The sequence below is a fragment of the Rhopalosiphum maidis genome, chromosome 3 (genome assembly GCF_003676215.2).
Source record: "Rhopalosiphum maidis isolate BTI-1 chromosome 3, ASM367621v3, whole genome shotgun sequence".
In the NCBI taxonomy this organism is placed as follows: Eukaryota; Metazoa; Arthropoda; class Insecta; order Hemiptera; family Aphididae; genus Rhopalosiphum; species Rhopalosiphum maidis.
Window position 1 is genome coordinate 3,889,628 of NC_040879.1, and position 15,966 is coordinate 3,905,593.

General features: G+C 23.5%; 1 protein-coding gene across 2 annotated transcripts; it reads right to left on the reverse strand.

Annotated features, from left to right (window-relative positions):
* Positions 1-1,870: 1,870 nt before the first annotated feature.
* On the reverse strand, positions 1,871-11,145 carry LOC113559836. 2 transcript variants are annotated; one of them, XM_026965605.1, is made up of 7 exons: positions 10,672-11,145; positions 9,262-9,519; positions 8,873-9,187; positions 6,557-6,850; positions 6,126-6,460; positions 4,697-4,880; positions 1,871-2,155 (listed from the first exon to the last, which is right to left on the reverse strand). In XM_026965605.1, the coding sequence occupies exons 1-7, from the start codon at positions 10,700-10,702 to the stop codon at positions 1,965-1,967; spliced, it is 1,608 nt and encodes a 535-aa protein (XP_026821406.1). In that variant the 5' UTR covers positions 10,703-11,145; the 3' UTR covers positions 1,871-1,964. The 2 variants fall into 2 exon arrangements, with proteins under 2 accessions (XP_026821406.1, XP_026821408.1); XM_026965607.1 differs by lacking the exon at positions 9,262-9,519 and having other exon boundaries at positions 1,965-2,155; positions 8,873-9,124.
* Positions 11,146-15,966: the final 4,821 nt, after the last annotated feature.

Below are 15,966 nucleotides of genomic sequence, written 5' to 3' on the forward strand. Positions count from 1 at the left end.
TTTAATTTACTTTTTCTTCTAACAAAATGTGTTAGGTATGATTTGTATTAATGTAAATTAATACTTTCATTAAAAATACTTAATAAAAAATAACTTTAATGCACCTAATTAATGTCTATTTATGATTAAGATTAAACATTAAAATAATACTTTAATAATAAATAAATCATAAAAATAGTCACAATTATGTAAAAAAATGAACCATTGTTATTTATGTTTGTTGAGTTAATTTTACCACAATTTCACTAAAATGTTTATATTTAATCAATCAAACATATAATTATACTGTTATTGAATAATGTAGGTAACTAATTGTGTTAAATAATATAATTTTAATATTTAGGTAGGTACCTAATAGTAAATAAGAATCAAATTATCTGCAATCCAGAACTACAGGTTAAATGAAACTCTGTCTCATAATATTCTCATTCTTCATATTTCAAACAATAGATATTTGCACTTATGGTCCTAAAACTCCTAACTATACTTACGAACACAATATTTTTGATGCATTTGTATTAGAATTTCTTGCTATCCGCTGAGTTTTAGTTGGTAATCGGTAAAAAAAATATCCGTACCAACTAAATACATAATATTTTTTTTATTTTATTGTACATTAAATAATTTTAAATTTTTTAACAGTTAACTTATATTTCAATAACTATACAACACTTTTTTAACATATCTATAAGGACTATAACGATAAATATAATATTATTTTATTTTAATAAAATTAATAAAATAAATGTACTTTTTAGTACCTTTGTAATATAATAAAATAATTTAATAATTAATGTAAAACACCGATAGGTATATTATTTTATTAAATATTATTAAAAATTTATGTAAATGTAGTATGTGCACTATAATAAAAAAGTTTTAGTTTTTCTGATGAATTTTTTTGAGTGGCTTTTTTTTTAATTATAAATTATAACTAAATACTGATAAGAAACACGGAGGCTTAATATTGTATTTAATTATTGATAGTGAAAATGCGCGTGAATTCAAATTAAACCAATCAGGAAAGCCCGGTTGTGAAACAATGTATGGTATGTTAAAATGCTGGCGGAATAGTATGAATCGGGCTTATACTCTTTTATAAATTTTAAATATGAATGATGCAGTTAAAGTATATCAATACAGATGATAAAAAAAAACTAATACTTTAACAGTCCCTACCTTCACATAAACTTAAGAATAATTTGTTTAAAATCAAACTACATTTTTAATTTTTGTTATTGTAATTGTATTTAACTCAAGGCACGGTTGAAGAGTGGTATTTAAATTAGACATAATTATTTTTTTTAAATTATTCCATTTTTCATAATTATTATTATGTATAATTTTTTGTAACAATATACATAATGCAACATTATTGTGAATGTTTTATTTGGTACCCAACAGTTATTAGTAAAAAGACAGTTACCCAGTTTTTCAAATCATTATTTTTATTGATTTATTTGGTAATATTATTTAAATAGAAAGAAAATAATATTAAGTTTGCGAATAAATTCAATATTAGTTCATTATTTTGTAATTAATTGGTAAAGGCATATAATAAATATGCCTTTACCAATTAATTTTAAAGATGGGAAAATACAATTATACCAAATGAATTTAAATATAATCATGATAAAACATACTTAAAATACAACTTAATTATTTAAAGTGTTTATTTATGACATATGAGTTATTTACCTTTAAATTAATTATAAATATATTTTTTTAATTGAATTGATTTCCAAGCTTTATATTGTTATTTTTAAAACATCAATAATAATTATTATTTAAAAACCAAAGACCAAAAGTCCAATAACCAATATATACTGGGGAAAAACTTAATTTTTCAATGGAGAGTAAACAGCAGACATATGAGTGTTCATCTTTAAACTCTTTTATTTATATTACATAAATTAAGGAACATATATTTTAGTTAATAGTTTATATTCTTACAATAATCCGATTCAAACAAACATTCCATTTTCAAAATTTCCAATAAGTTGATTTTCTAATTGATAAACATTAACTTTTGATATAAGCTGTAGTGAGTGTTTATCATTCAAATAGAACTGGCTGAATGAATTGATAAATTGATATGTAACTAATACAGAAACCAATTCTCTGTAACCATCATTGTCAATATCCATCACATTTACTAAATACAAAAAAAAAATGGTTAATAAAGTTTTTATAAAAATATTTTTTGATACTACACTTAAATGAGTCAAGTAACCAATAATTATCGTTTTAAAAGTAGATTATTTGATGAGACTTGTTTGAAATTATATCTACCTAATCAAATTTTATTATTATATTATATAATTTTAACTGAAAGATTATTTAAAAATATTTTTAGTAAGATATATTTTGCTTAGAATTATAAACATTAGATTGTTATGTTCTAGAATTTATTTACTAAAAATAAACAAAAATATTTTATACAACATTTAATAAAATAAATCTTCCACTATAAGAAGTTAAGCGAACTTTTGAGATTTTGATGAATTTTATTTTAAATAAATAAAGTCTATTTATTGGTAAAACAGATTAAATCAAACACTTTTCTTTATTTAATTATGAGACTTGATATTGAAGAATTATATCATTTTAATATTATTTATGATATATTTAATTTAAGTACATATATAAACTTTTTCAATAAAATTAGAATACTATTTGTGATCATAAATTATAATGTTAACTTTGTGTTAATTTAGATATAACTGATATATTATAGTCAATAAGAATCAAGTCAGTTCTTGATTTTTGATTTGATTTTTGATTTTATTGTATAACAAGTGATATTACTATTTTCATTTATCATCTAGAATTTATTATAATTAATGTTAATTATATATATTTTAATGCAATAAAACTTTTTAAGTAATTTTTAACATCACCGAAAAACATAAATAACAGAGTAAAATAAAATAGTTTAATAGTAAAATAGGTTTGAATGATGAAATCATCTTCATTTAAAATAACAATATGTTGACAGTAAGTATTGAGTATTAATTACTTTATTTTATATTTATACAAATATAACTATTATACAGAATAGTATAAAAATACTTTACTAATTTTACTGTTTTAATTATTTTTTATATCACAAAAAAGTGAGAAATTAGTTAATATTACTTTGAAAAAAATGATGTAGTAGATAAAAATAGCATTGACAATTTAATGATTATCGTAAGAAGAGTATTATATTATTATAATTGCAAATTTAGATTCAAACATTATTATTTTTTTTATAATAGAATTAATTTAGAAAAGGTTTGTTTTTATCAATTATAAGTATTGTTTATACTATAAATAATTATAAAAACCAAAATTTTTCTTCAATAATATATAATTCATTTTCTGTAATACATTTTAAAAGGAATTACATATATTTAACAACCATGATAATTGATAATCACCCAAATGTAAGCAAACAAGATTTTCAAACCGTGACCTTGATGATTTAATGAAAGAGAATGAATATTTTAAAACACAAGTTCTAATATAAACATACCACCCATATGTCAAAGTTTTAACTATTAGATAGTATAATTCAATATTATTTCCTTATTACTAAAATGCATAATTTATAATTATTTTTATAGATAGTTCTATAGAATAGAAACATTACTCATTTATAAGTATAAAACTTATCATTTTTTATACTTATGATAATAATTATCTTCAGTTCTAAAACAACCATATTTTATCTATGGAATGAAAGTATAATGAAATTTTATCCTGTGCTTTTAAAGAACATATGAATTTACTCGATACGATTGATACTGTTATTCTGTATTCTAATATAAATAATAATAATAAAAATAAAAATGTTCATATCTCTGGTATGTTTAATGTTTATGTGTTTATTACAATCAAAATCAAATATTAGAACTATACTTTACAAGTTTCTCATATCCGAATAGAGTGTATGTGTAATGCTAATCATTCTATTATAGATAAAAAAAAAAGTAAGAATATTATTAATTATCAATTATCATTCACCTGATTGGTTGAATCTTATATGTTATTTCAGAAGCAAATTCAAAGTAATTGAAATGGATCAAAATGATTTCCTCAATTTTTCAAAAATGCTAATAGGCGATTTAGTTTTACAAATGACTGATAAAAACAAAACTGTGTTTGGAACAAGTTTTAATGGTTTAAATATGATGATAATTTTGGCCAAATTCCTTTTAAAAGATCTTTGGATCAAAATGAAGAATTTGAATAGATACAGCTTTGTCAGCATGGAAAGTTGAGAAACAAAGATAAACAGATAAACAGTAAAAAAGGAATACAATCAAATATTTTCTAACACCAAAAAGGAAAAACACGATCTCATTGATTTTTTACCACTTATTCATCCTATATATTAATTATTTTATAAGAAATTTAAGCCTGTTACTCAAATGAAGGTACAGATTCCGATGAAGTAGATATGATAATTACTGATAACGAATAAAAGTTATTTTATTGTTTTTTTAAATATATTTATATATTTATTAATTTATTAAATTTTAACTTTTACTTCATAGTATTAAAAAAATGATTAAAAAGCTAAATTATAAATGTTTATTTTTTATAATTTTAAAAAGATTTTGTTAGTTTTATTTTATTTTACATTGTATGATTTAGTACAAATACCTGTTTACTATAAATAAATATATAGCTTTCCGAGTAGTATACTTACATGAATATTTTTGATATTCTAATTTTGGCTGACAATTTGACTCATTTTCACATACTTGTATAATTTTGTTTGAACTTATGTTTTTAATGTGGAAGTCTTCTAATCTGGATGAATTATATGTAATTACTATAACTTGCTCTTGAATATATTCAACCTTTTCAATGTTAGTGAGCTTTATTTTATTCTAAAAAATATTTTTAAAAAAATATTATTTATTTACTACTATTCTGTAATGAAATATAAAATTAATGTAGGTATTTTCTTGTTTTAGTTTTTATGCAAAACTACTTTAAAAAAAATTAAATTAATAACTTAAATATGACACAACACACTATATGATTGTAATATAATTTGCAACATGTAAAAAACAAAAAAATAATTATATAATTTATTATATTAATTCAACTCAACTAAAAACAAAACCAACTAATAGTACAATATACATAATACATTGTACATGTATAATCAAACATTATAGTAGAATTGTATTTATAGAAGTATAAATACAATTTAAAAATCTGAAAGATAATTTAGGAATTATCAACCCTCAACTATTTAGAAATTCAGTAAAAGCCAAAGTATTATCTCATAAAATATATTATATACAGCATATCCCTAAAAATATTAGATACGCTAATAATACTAGAATAATTATGTTCTAGAAGTTACATTTAAAATGTGAAAAACTTCAATAAATTTTTAATAAACAGTAAATATTCACTATTAACAAAGTAAAATTCTGGCGGTGCAATAAAACATTTATTTTTTTGATAACACAGACACAAAAAAAGTTGTTATTGTATATTAATTTAATATTTTAATAATTTGAATACATTTAAAAAAAAAACATATTTGAAATGAAAATTAAATCGATAATTCAAAGTTTGGTTTCTTATCTATCTATTTTTTTTTCTTACCTAACTTAACTAACTATAGCCTTCTATGATCCTTCTTGAAAACTATTTTTATATTAGATACTAATATACAATCTAATTATAAGATTCTAACTCTGTAATAATATATGAGCTCTTTCTTTATGTATAGGTTATTATGTGGAATAATTTTTTATAAACTTGAATTTTCTTAAAAAAAAATATTGGTGTAAATATAAAACATTTTAATAATCAAAAATAGAATTTATTAATATTAATTAAAATATCAAAAAAAAAATGTCCACATTAACTTTTTTATATAATTGAAACACGATTATTCTAAGTAAACATAATTTGTCAGGCTTTTAGGTCAAATAATGAATTAAATAATATACTGCTTACAGTATTCTTAAAACTTGAAAATTATGGGATATTCTTTTCACTAAAAACATATTACTGATTTTATCATTTATGTTTCAGATAATTTAGTAAGATTAGGTAAATGGTAATTATAAATTGTAATCCGTCATATTTTAAATTATAAAAAATAAATTTACCTCAATTGTTTCATTATTCCAAGACCAAATTTTTATAACAAATCCAGATATATTATTGCGCAATTCAAATGTCACTGGCTTCATTATATAGGAATGATCAATTTTCTTAGACCAAACTGTTTCATTAAAATTATTTGTTACATACACAATTGCTGTACAATTGGTTGGGCAATTATAGTAGATATTATTGATCCAAAGATTATAGTGTTCAAGTGTAGAAAAATATTGATTTTCTTCAATTTGATCATGTTCTCGTTTAGTTTGGTGAACTGAATCTGGTATCCAATCACGAGAGCAATTTAATATAGTTTTAATTGGAATTGTTTCTAAAGGATCTAAATATACAAGACATAATTATATATTATAACATATTAATGTATACAAAACTGTTTGTAAAATATCTTTAAACTATATTTTTTAAATTCACATACCTGCAACAGTATTTTTACGGCAAAAATAGACTAAGGACATATCATAGTTTAAAATAAGATCGGTCATTTTAGTACAATTATTATTGCGTATACTGCTCATTTTGTTTCCACTTTTTCCAGATAAAATATCTAATATAGGCATATTGTTTTCATAGTGCACAAAAGCCATTTCATTGACACCATCAGAATTGCAATCGGGTATTATAACAGGAAACTCTGTATAAACTAGATCATTGATGTTATTTAATTTAGTTGTATTTGACTCTGGTCGATTTTTTTTCCATACGAGATCACCTATGAAACAATGAAATAGTTTTTTTTTGTTTTTATATTTTACAGTATGTAAATTAATTGGAAAGTCAGTAGCTATAATTTGAAAAATAATGCAAATATTTTAGTGCAGTTTTTTATGATATAATATATGATTAATAATCTACCTTTTACAGTGATCTGAAATAAAAAAAAAATATGAAAAAACCACTTAATTGTTTTTGAAAATTTAAAAATAGTCATTTTGCAGAATTATTTATTTGAAATATAGAGAAAAAAATAATTTTGAAGTCAATTGAATTTTGAAAAACAAAAGAAACTTTTATTAAAAAAAAATACAGCATAATATAATGGTAAAATTGTATAGTTTTGGTAACTATAATGCTACATAATTCAACCCATAATAAAGAATAGGTACACTACTCATTGAAATTGTATTTAATATTTTTTTCTTTAATACTGTTATATAATAATAAACAACTATAAACTTATGATTAGGGCTTGGAAGTTAATGTATTTTACATTTTTTTTTGGTACTTTTTAAACAATGCTCTCTTAGCCACAAATGTGTTTCATTAGCATGTGAACCTGAACAAATAATTTTTATTTTGCATTTTGTTGTGTTTATTACTTTTTAAGTCATTTTTAGTAATTTATACTGATTTCGTATTAGTTCACTTCTTATCGTTTCTTGTCGAGCATTATGCTGATAACTTACCGATATCTTTGAAATTACCACAAACTAAGATTATAGTACCTATCCGATTTTATCTCGTCGATTACAGTTGTCGCGTCGTTGTTGTGTTATAGTGAATAATATTGTACCTAAATTTTATTATTTTTTCGTAATATTTTTAAAATGCCGAAAATTAAAACGTTAATTAGTGCTCATCTATGTCTACTATATATGTAATTTTTTATTTAATTTTTAAGGACATTTTTTGTCATATTTTGAGTAATTTGTAAGCTTTGATAAATGTATATAGAATTTTATAGTGAAATAGAGTACACAATTTATAAAAATATATATTTTTATTAATTTAAAACAAATATTTGTAATTTTTTTTATCATTTTGATGTCATATTTTCATTTTTTAATGTTTTTAAGGTCATCAACTTCAGAGCCCTACTTATGATTTATATCCAAGTTAATTTTTAACTCCATTATGGTTTAAATCAATTATAGTCTTATAAGAAAAAATGTTTAAATATGTTATATTTAAATTATAATTGGCCTAACATTTTTTAAAAGTACCTAAATAATAATAGTAATTATACTCTGATGGTGTTATTGACATAGTGATAAGTGTCAATAATATTACCTATAATGTTAAAAATCTATCGGTACATAATTCAAGTTTATAAATAACTTAATTCGACGTTAGGTAATATTTTATTTCTCCTTATTAATTTAATAAAATAAAATGTACTATTTCTGAGTACATAGAGATTATCAAATAAATAAATAAAAATAGCTTACATAAAATTTCAACAAGTTGTATTATAATCTATTAAATTAGCAAATTAGTTATCAAAGTGTGAATACTATACAATTTTACCATTATATTATGCTAGTTTTTTTAAATAGGAGTTTCCTTCTCTATATTTCAATAAAATAGTTCTACAAAATGGCTATTTTCAAATTAAAAAAAAAAATTGTTTGAATTAGTTACATAATAGGTACATTGAAAAAAATACCCTACAATATCTGCATTATTTTTAAAATTACAACTAAGGACTTTCTAATTAATTTACATATGGTATAATATAAATGATTTTGAATAAAGTTTATTATTATTTATTTTCTTTTTTTATTCTATCGATTAATTTAAGTACTTATGTATGAAATATAACACTAGAATTAGTTTAGGGTCTAAATCATTTTAATGCAAACATAACTAAGTAACCTACTTAAATTTATGTACTTCAAAGCTGAATTCTAAAATAAAAATTCAACAAATAGATTACATAATTTTATCTTCTACACTTATAATAAAATAACAACAAACTTTAGTTTATTAATATTAATATTCTAAATAAAACTACCTTTATTTTTACTGCTGGATACAACAGCTAATATATTTTTATTAGATGCTCCAATTATACAATATACTTCTTTGTTTTCTTTGAACTGATTATTTAATAATGTACAGTCAATTGTATCAGGTAATGAATCTAATCGTTTACGCCACATTTCTTTACCAGTAATTGTATCAATTTGCAAAAGACCCCCACCAATTGATGGTAAACGTTCTGTTCTAGGCGGCACATTTTGGCTGTTGAGAATTGATCCTCTTACTATAAATAATAATTGTATAAGTTTTTGATTTAACTCAATTGTACTTGGTTTGCCTTTTAACTCTGTAATACATAGATATTAATGAATTATATGAAATACAATTAAATAAGAACAACATATAGGATATAAAAAATACCTATGTCAATGAAAAGAGAATCGGACCAAATCAAATTAATGTTTTTTGGAGAAATACAGTTAGACCATTCACATGGTACTATAAATAAAACACCAATTATGACAGCAAAACAAAATAAAATTGAGATCATAAATAAAATGAATCTGAATGGTGACATATTTTGAATATTCATTATGAATCCCTCTAGTTTGGTTTTCTTACTATTTATTAGCACTGATTTTGGATGATTTGTTGGTGTTGTCACCAACTGAATGGACTCTGTTAAACAAAAAACAAAAAAGGGTATGTCTTGTTATAAAAAGAACATGTGTATTTTGCGGCCAGTCATAATTTACTATAAAATATTGTATAGACAATATATTATACAAATATAATTGGTCGTAAAATCTACTAAATTTAGCATTATAGATAAATGGGGTTGACTAAAAAATTAACAATTTAAAATAAATTTTTTAAATAAACATTTATAATTAAGTATGTTGTTATTTTATTTTTTGTTTAATTGATTGATTGACTATAAATTTACACTCAATGAGATAATTTTATATTATCATAAGAATAAATATAGTAACAAGTAATGTATTAAGCAATAAGTATCAACAATTTGTTTTAGATATTTCAAAATAAATTAATACTATGTAATAATTGAAAAGTATTTATTATTTATTTATTTATTTATTTATTTATTTATTTATACCTTTGTGCACTTAAATTGTTTTTTGCTTCAATTTACACATGTTGATGCAAATGCAACGGTCTTAATATTACTAAGTTTTAATATTTATACATTACAATATAAATAATAATTATTATAGTTTATTTATTTAAAAAATGTACTTTATATTAATCAAAATTTAAAAATAATGATATATTAATAGTGCTGTAGACTAGATATTAGCAATATAAATTATCACCAAGGACACAGTGCAATATCTACTTACAAGTTACAATATTTATAATTTGTTAAAAAAAATTGTAGTTATTATTAAATTATAACGCAATGTTAACAAATAATTTTAATGTATTTGAAAAACTTAAGAATTCAACATGTTTATATTTTTTCTACCATAATATAGCAATGTAAATATAATGAAATATAATGTGATAAGGAGTAATATTCTCTCTATGTGCAAAATACATAGAACACAAACATTTTTAGCAAAGGCATAATGAAGTTCACCACACCACTCATATAAGTAATTAAAATATAATTTTAAAAAAGTACTCTACTAGATTATATAAATTTAATTTAAATGTTGTTACTGACATACAGTTCATTATGTTGCAATATGACCAATATATAATGTTAATCAATGTAAACGAATTAAAATCAATAGGTAATCCAACTAATTATACCTACATAATGTGCACAATAATGGATTAATGTGTAAATTCCTTAAGCGAACATACCTTTAACTTTAATTGGCTGGTACATGGTCATACTTAGTACCTTCTATGGCGAAAAACAACTACAGTAGTAGTAAACACCAGTAAAAAGCCATTTGCTACGCCAAACACACAATTAAAAGATCAGATCTTGATTTGCCACGTTATCGATGCACATGATTTTTCAGATACTTTATACCACACTAATGTAATTGAAAATCCATGTACTCAAATGTGTGATCAAAACGATATTACAATTGTATAGTTTTTCAATGCATTTGTTAAATAATGTGGTGCAAACAGTTTTGAAGAAGGTTATTATTGCAGTCGCCACCGTTGGCTATTCGATAATGGTGGTCTCGACGCAATGCCGTACGCGCAACTTCCTAATGTTTTTAATTTAAAAACTCAGACTAGCACGACAAGTCCATGGGAAATAAAGGAATAATCAGATACAGTGTCACAGAGGACCATGGTGAGGTACTATTTATTTTCACTAGGTAATTTAGTGAACACCGAAATCGTTATCAGGAAATATTTACGTGAACAAATGATAAGCACATTTTCGTGGTGGTACCGATTATATATTATAATCTATAAACCTTGGGTGGTTTATAGCAAACAGTTTAATGTTTACTAAAAGCAGTGTTCGCCGTTCGGAACGTTCGCTAAAAAAATCAATTCGATCACGATCAGTCATAAAAAACAAACTCTTTCACGTTCTTTGAAAAAATGAATGCGTTTATTTAATTTTTTTAAACTTTTTTCTATAAATCAATGCAGTCAATATAATACCTATAAACATATACTTACAAAGCTACAACTCAACTCAAAAATATAAACACAATTTAGACTAGAGCATAATATGCATTTTATAGAGTATAAGCACTATAAGCCTACTATGGGCCATACGACATTTTACGATCAGTGCTCGAATTGGAAATATAAAAGGGGACTCAGACGTAAAAAAAAAATTAACGTTCCACTTAATGATTAAAATCAACCTAATTATAGGCGGTGATTGGGAGAGCTAAGCCCCCCTAAAAAAAAAAAATTATTGAACATTTTTCAAAGTCATGTAGCCGGCTGGACATCGGACTTATTTTACAATAATTTCCAAAATCTTAGAACTTTACGTCTTTACAAAATATTCTTTTTTTCCGAAATTTAGTCAATATAATAATTATTACAACATTTATCTACCTAGTCGTCATCGGCACGCACCGGACGACCGTCACGACGGATTGAAAAATTTAATAATTCTTCAATATTATACATTGAAAAAAATACCAATATCAGTATTGAAAACATTATTAATATATTTGCTAATCAATATAGGTGTATTATACTAAAATTATAAAATATTTATTGAATTATAAATTAATGATTTTAAAGTACATATGAAGACATGTAGTTAGTAATGCATTATGCATATTTAGTAGGTTTTTTTTTTATTTGGTAATTATTAGTTGGTTATTTAGTTAATACGTATTGAAGGTAATACAGTAGACGCTGCTTATAAGACTCACTTTGGAAGCAGCACAAAGTGTCTTATAACCAAATGAATCTTATAGGCCAAGTGGGAAAAAAAATTGAATTACATATTTTAATATTTATGAATTTTATTTTACTATATATTTTGTTTTAATTTTAATTTACTTTAATACATATAATATTACATTCTATCTATTATTGAATAAATTAAAAAAATGTTGATAAAAAAATTAAAATTATAATACATATAAATATTATAAAAATTATTACATATTAATAAAAAATTATAAAAGATGTATGATGTATTTATAATTTATAAAAAAATTTGTAATTTTGATTTATTTTAAGTATTAATATTTCGAAAATATATTTCTCGTACTCATAATGCAAAAAATATGAAATGTCATAAAATTTGTTGTAAATACACATATTAAAAAGCATGAATTGAAACCAAAAATAACCCAACAAGAATGTAATTTTTAAAAACCAACTTATTTCTAAATTTCAACCAAAAATATTTACTTTTTACGAAATTTGAGTCTTATAAACGAAGTGGTGAGTCTTATAACCGATTTTTTTTATAATGTATTTGGATACGTCCGGATCGTCCCATTGTTGAGTCTAATAAGCGCGTGACCGAACCTTATATCCGTGAGTCTTATAAACGGCGTCTCCTGTATATATTGATATTAGTAGGAGGGGGCTTTTTTTGCAAAGAAAGATTTAAGCCCCCCTAAAATTCAATCAAATCTCTGCCTATGAACCTAAGTATTATCGACAATAATTTACAAAACATTAAACAACTATACAAAATGTACACTACAATAATAAATAATTATTATTAATTATAAACAAATATTTTATTTTATTTTGAAATACAAACTATAATTATTTAAATTTTTAATATATTCCATAGCTCTACATAATATGAATGGCTCTCTTCGATATTTTTGTCGCCTAGGGCAGTTAACTTCATCAGCACATCGTTTGCCATTCGATACAACATAAGGCTCAAGTATGTAGGTTAGGTATATAAGTATATAAATATTATTAGCAGCTGTGACCCTTTATTATTATTATAATAATTATCTTACATATTTTGATTTTTATCATTAATAAAATTTACAATTTATTACGTACCTATTTTGTTCAAATTGATAATACTTACATACTATGTAAACGTTTTACAAGTTTTTCAAAAATGATTTATATGGGGGACATGCTGTCCCCCCAACCCGTGCAAATTAAAAATACAAGAAAGGGTACGTTAAAATAAATATAATTTTGAAGGGGAGCTCTGTCCCCCTGCGTCCCATCAATTCGAGCACTGCATACGATACACCACTATACGTTTACTTTTACACTTGTATTAATTTTTATTAAGATTAGCCGATTAGGGTAGGTACCAATTTATTACAAATTCGTGAAAATCATAATAATATTTAATTTATAATTAATTATTGCTGTATGTCGAGCTGTGTTCCCACTGAAATTAACGTATTAATTTAATTTTTATAATTTTTCATTAAATAAAATAATATTTAATAGGAAAATGTTATCATATAAAATAAAATACCTAATCAATATACTTTATACGTGTATTTATTAAATGGTAAATAAATTGAGTGTCTTAAAAATCGTTTAAATTCATTAAAAATACAAACATCGTTCACGTACGAATTTGAAAAAAACGAGTCACGTTCACTAAATTTGAATATGGACGTGTTCGTTAACAACATTCTATCCAAACACTGACTTAAAATTTTATAATTATGCTTTGGGGATGGTAGTGCAAGTTATTGTCATAATGTGTTACTGGTTACCCTTATAATCCCAAAAAATAAAATTATGAGGCGTAAGCGTTTACTTCATAATGGTAAAATAAAATATGAGATACGGAACGTTGAATATCAATGTTTAATCGCGGGGGCTTGAGTCGACGGACGGTTGTCCGAAAAAGAAAGAGGTAGTTGTTTGTACAGAGGATCAGTGATCACTACCTTTAGTTCCACAAAATCAAGTCAATTTGTTCAAATATTTATTGCGATGATCAATTTTTCCATAACCAATTTATGCCACCAGCTAATAATATTACAATTTTATTTTATTTTATTTTTATTTTTTATAGGCTTATTGTTCCAAATTATATTTATTCCAATGTTTGTTAACTCCAAATTTAATTTATACCAATGGATTTTTGTCACCCAATATATTTTCTAAGTTTGGATAAGTTTGCCCTCTCATTATTTTTTCTGGGAGGCAAGTTCCCCCAATGTCCGTTTATGTATTTAATATAATATGTAAATATGTTTATTCGTACAAGTACCTAATCATATAATTAAGTTATAATAATTAAGTCCTAAGTATATAATCATATTATATGATGCATGGGCGGATAGGTATATACCGGGAAACCAGAAATTTCCTGGAGGGCCTCCTTTGAATTTGGCTAATGGGACCCTTATTTTTAATCGTTTGACGAAAACAAATGACATCTTAACGGAAGGATAATTTACAAGGTTGCAAGGATATAATGTATTATAATCTATTAAGAGGACGTCATGCCCGCTTGGGCCGCATGTGTTGTCTCTTGTCTTACGATATAGTAGTAAGACATAGTAGATTTGCGTTCGACAGATTAAATTTTGTGCTGTTAGCTTTAATATTAGAGTCAATTTACCTATTATCAAACTTAAAGGTAATAATATTATCTAGAGTATCTCAAAGGTTTTTACTTATATCTTAATTTTTAAGTGAGTTATAGTTATGTAAAATATTGTTTTTTTTTTTGGTGAGGGATTATATCTATATTATATAATTTTTCCTATAAAGTGCCCTGACCATTAGTACATGCTAGATGTAAAATATAACAACTTTATAATGATAATATAAATAAAAGCCTATGAGACCTAACCTAACCTAGATAATATTATTACCTTTAAGTTTGATAATAGGTAAATTGACTCTAATATTAAAGCTAACAGCACAAAATTTTATTTACTGAACGCAAATCTACTATGTCTTACGTTCGTAAGACGGTTACAACACATCAGACGCATGACGTCCTCTTAAGTATATGAATTAGTAACTATTATATGACAGTTTCTACACAACTCATGAGCATATTATGAGCATAATATAGCATTAATATTATGGAATGACAATTAGAAAAAAGATTTAATTAAGTCGGTATATAATATTACACAAAAAAAAATATTTCTTATCGGCTCAAGTCACTTTTTTTTCCTCAAAAATGAATGTAGGTTATAACTGTAATAAGTTAAAAATATGAGAATAAATAATTTAAATGTGAAAGGTGAATTAATTTAAGAATAGAATATTAATATTTATGATTTGAGGTAATTATTATACTTGCATCAAAGCATATTATTACATTAATATATAATCATGTTTTATTTTATGTCCTCAACTTATAAGTTAAAACTAGAGTTTTTTTTATATTACCCAGGTGGGGGTAGACTCCCAGTTTACTATCCAAAACCTTATTCATCCGGGTTGGACTTTCCCAGTCTTCTTTTTTTACTTTATACCAAAAGTAGTACAAAAAATGATTGAAACTAATAATTCTTGCAGAAATTATGTGTGTGTGTGTGTGATGTGAGGATGAACTGTTATAATAAACTCATAAATAATATAACTATATCTCAGACTTGGCACTACTCGCATATTGATAATCTATATGTAACTATATAAACATATATATGTTTTCGATGTACTTAATTATGTATAGCGATATTATGTATATAATATCGCTTATTATTGTAAGTATATTAATTACCTACTGATAATTTAGAACAAGAATAG

Bases quoted from the DNA above. Each gene is read 5' to 3' on its own strand.
- LOC113559836 (XM_026965605.1), bottom strand. From the start codon at position 10,702: ATGACCATGTACCAGCCAATTAAAGTTAAAG. The intron at 6,851-8,872 runs GTAGTTTTATTT...ATTGTTTCATAG, and splicing joins ATCCAGCAGTAAAAATAAAG to GTGATCTCGTATGGAAAAAA. The intron at 2,156-4,696 runs GTAAGTATACTA...TTTTGTATTTAG, and splicing joins AGAATATCAAAAATATTCAT to TAAATGTGATGGATATTGAC.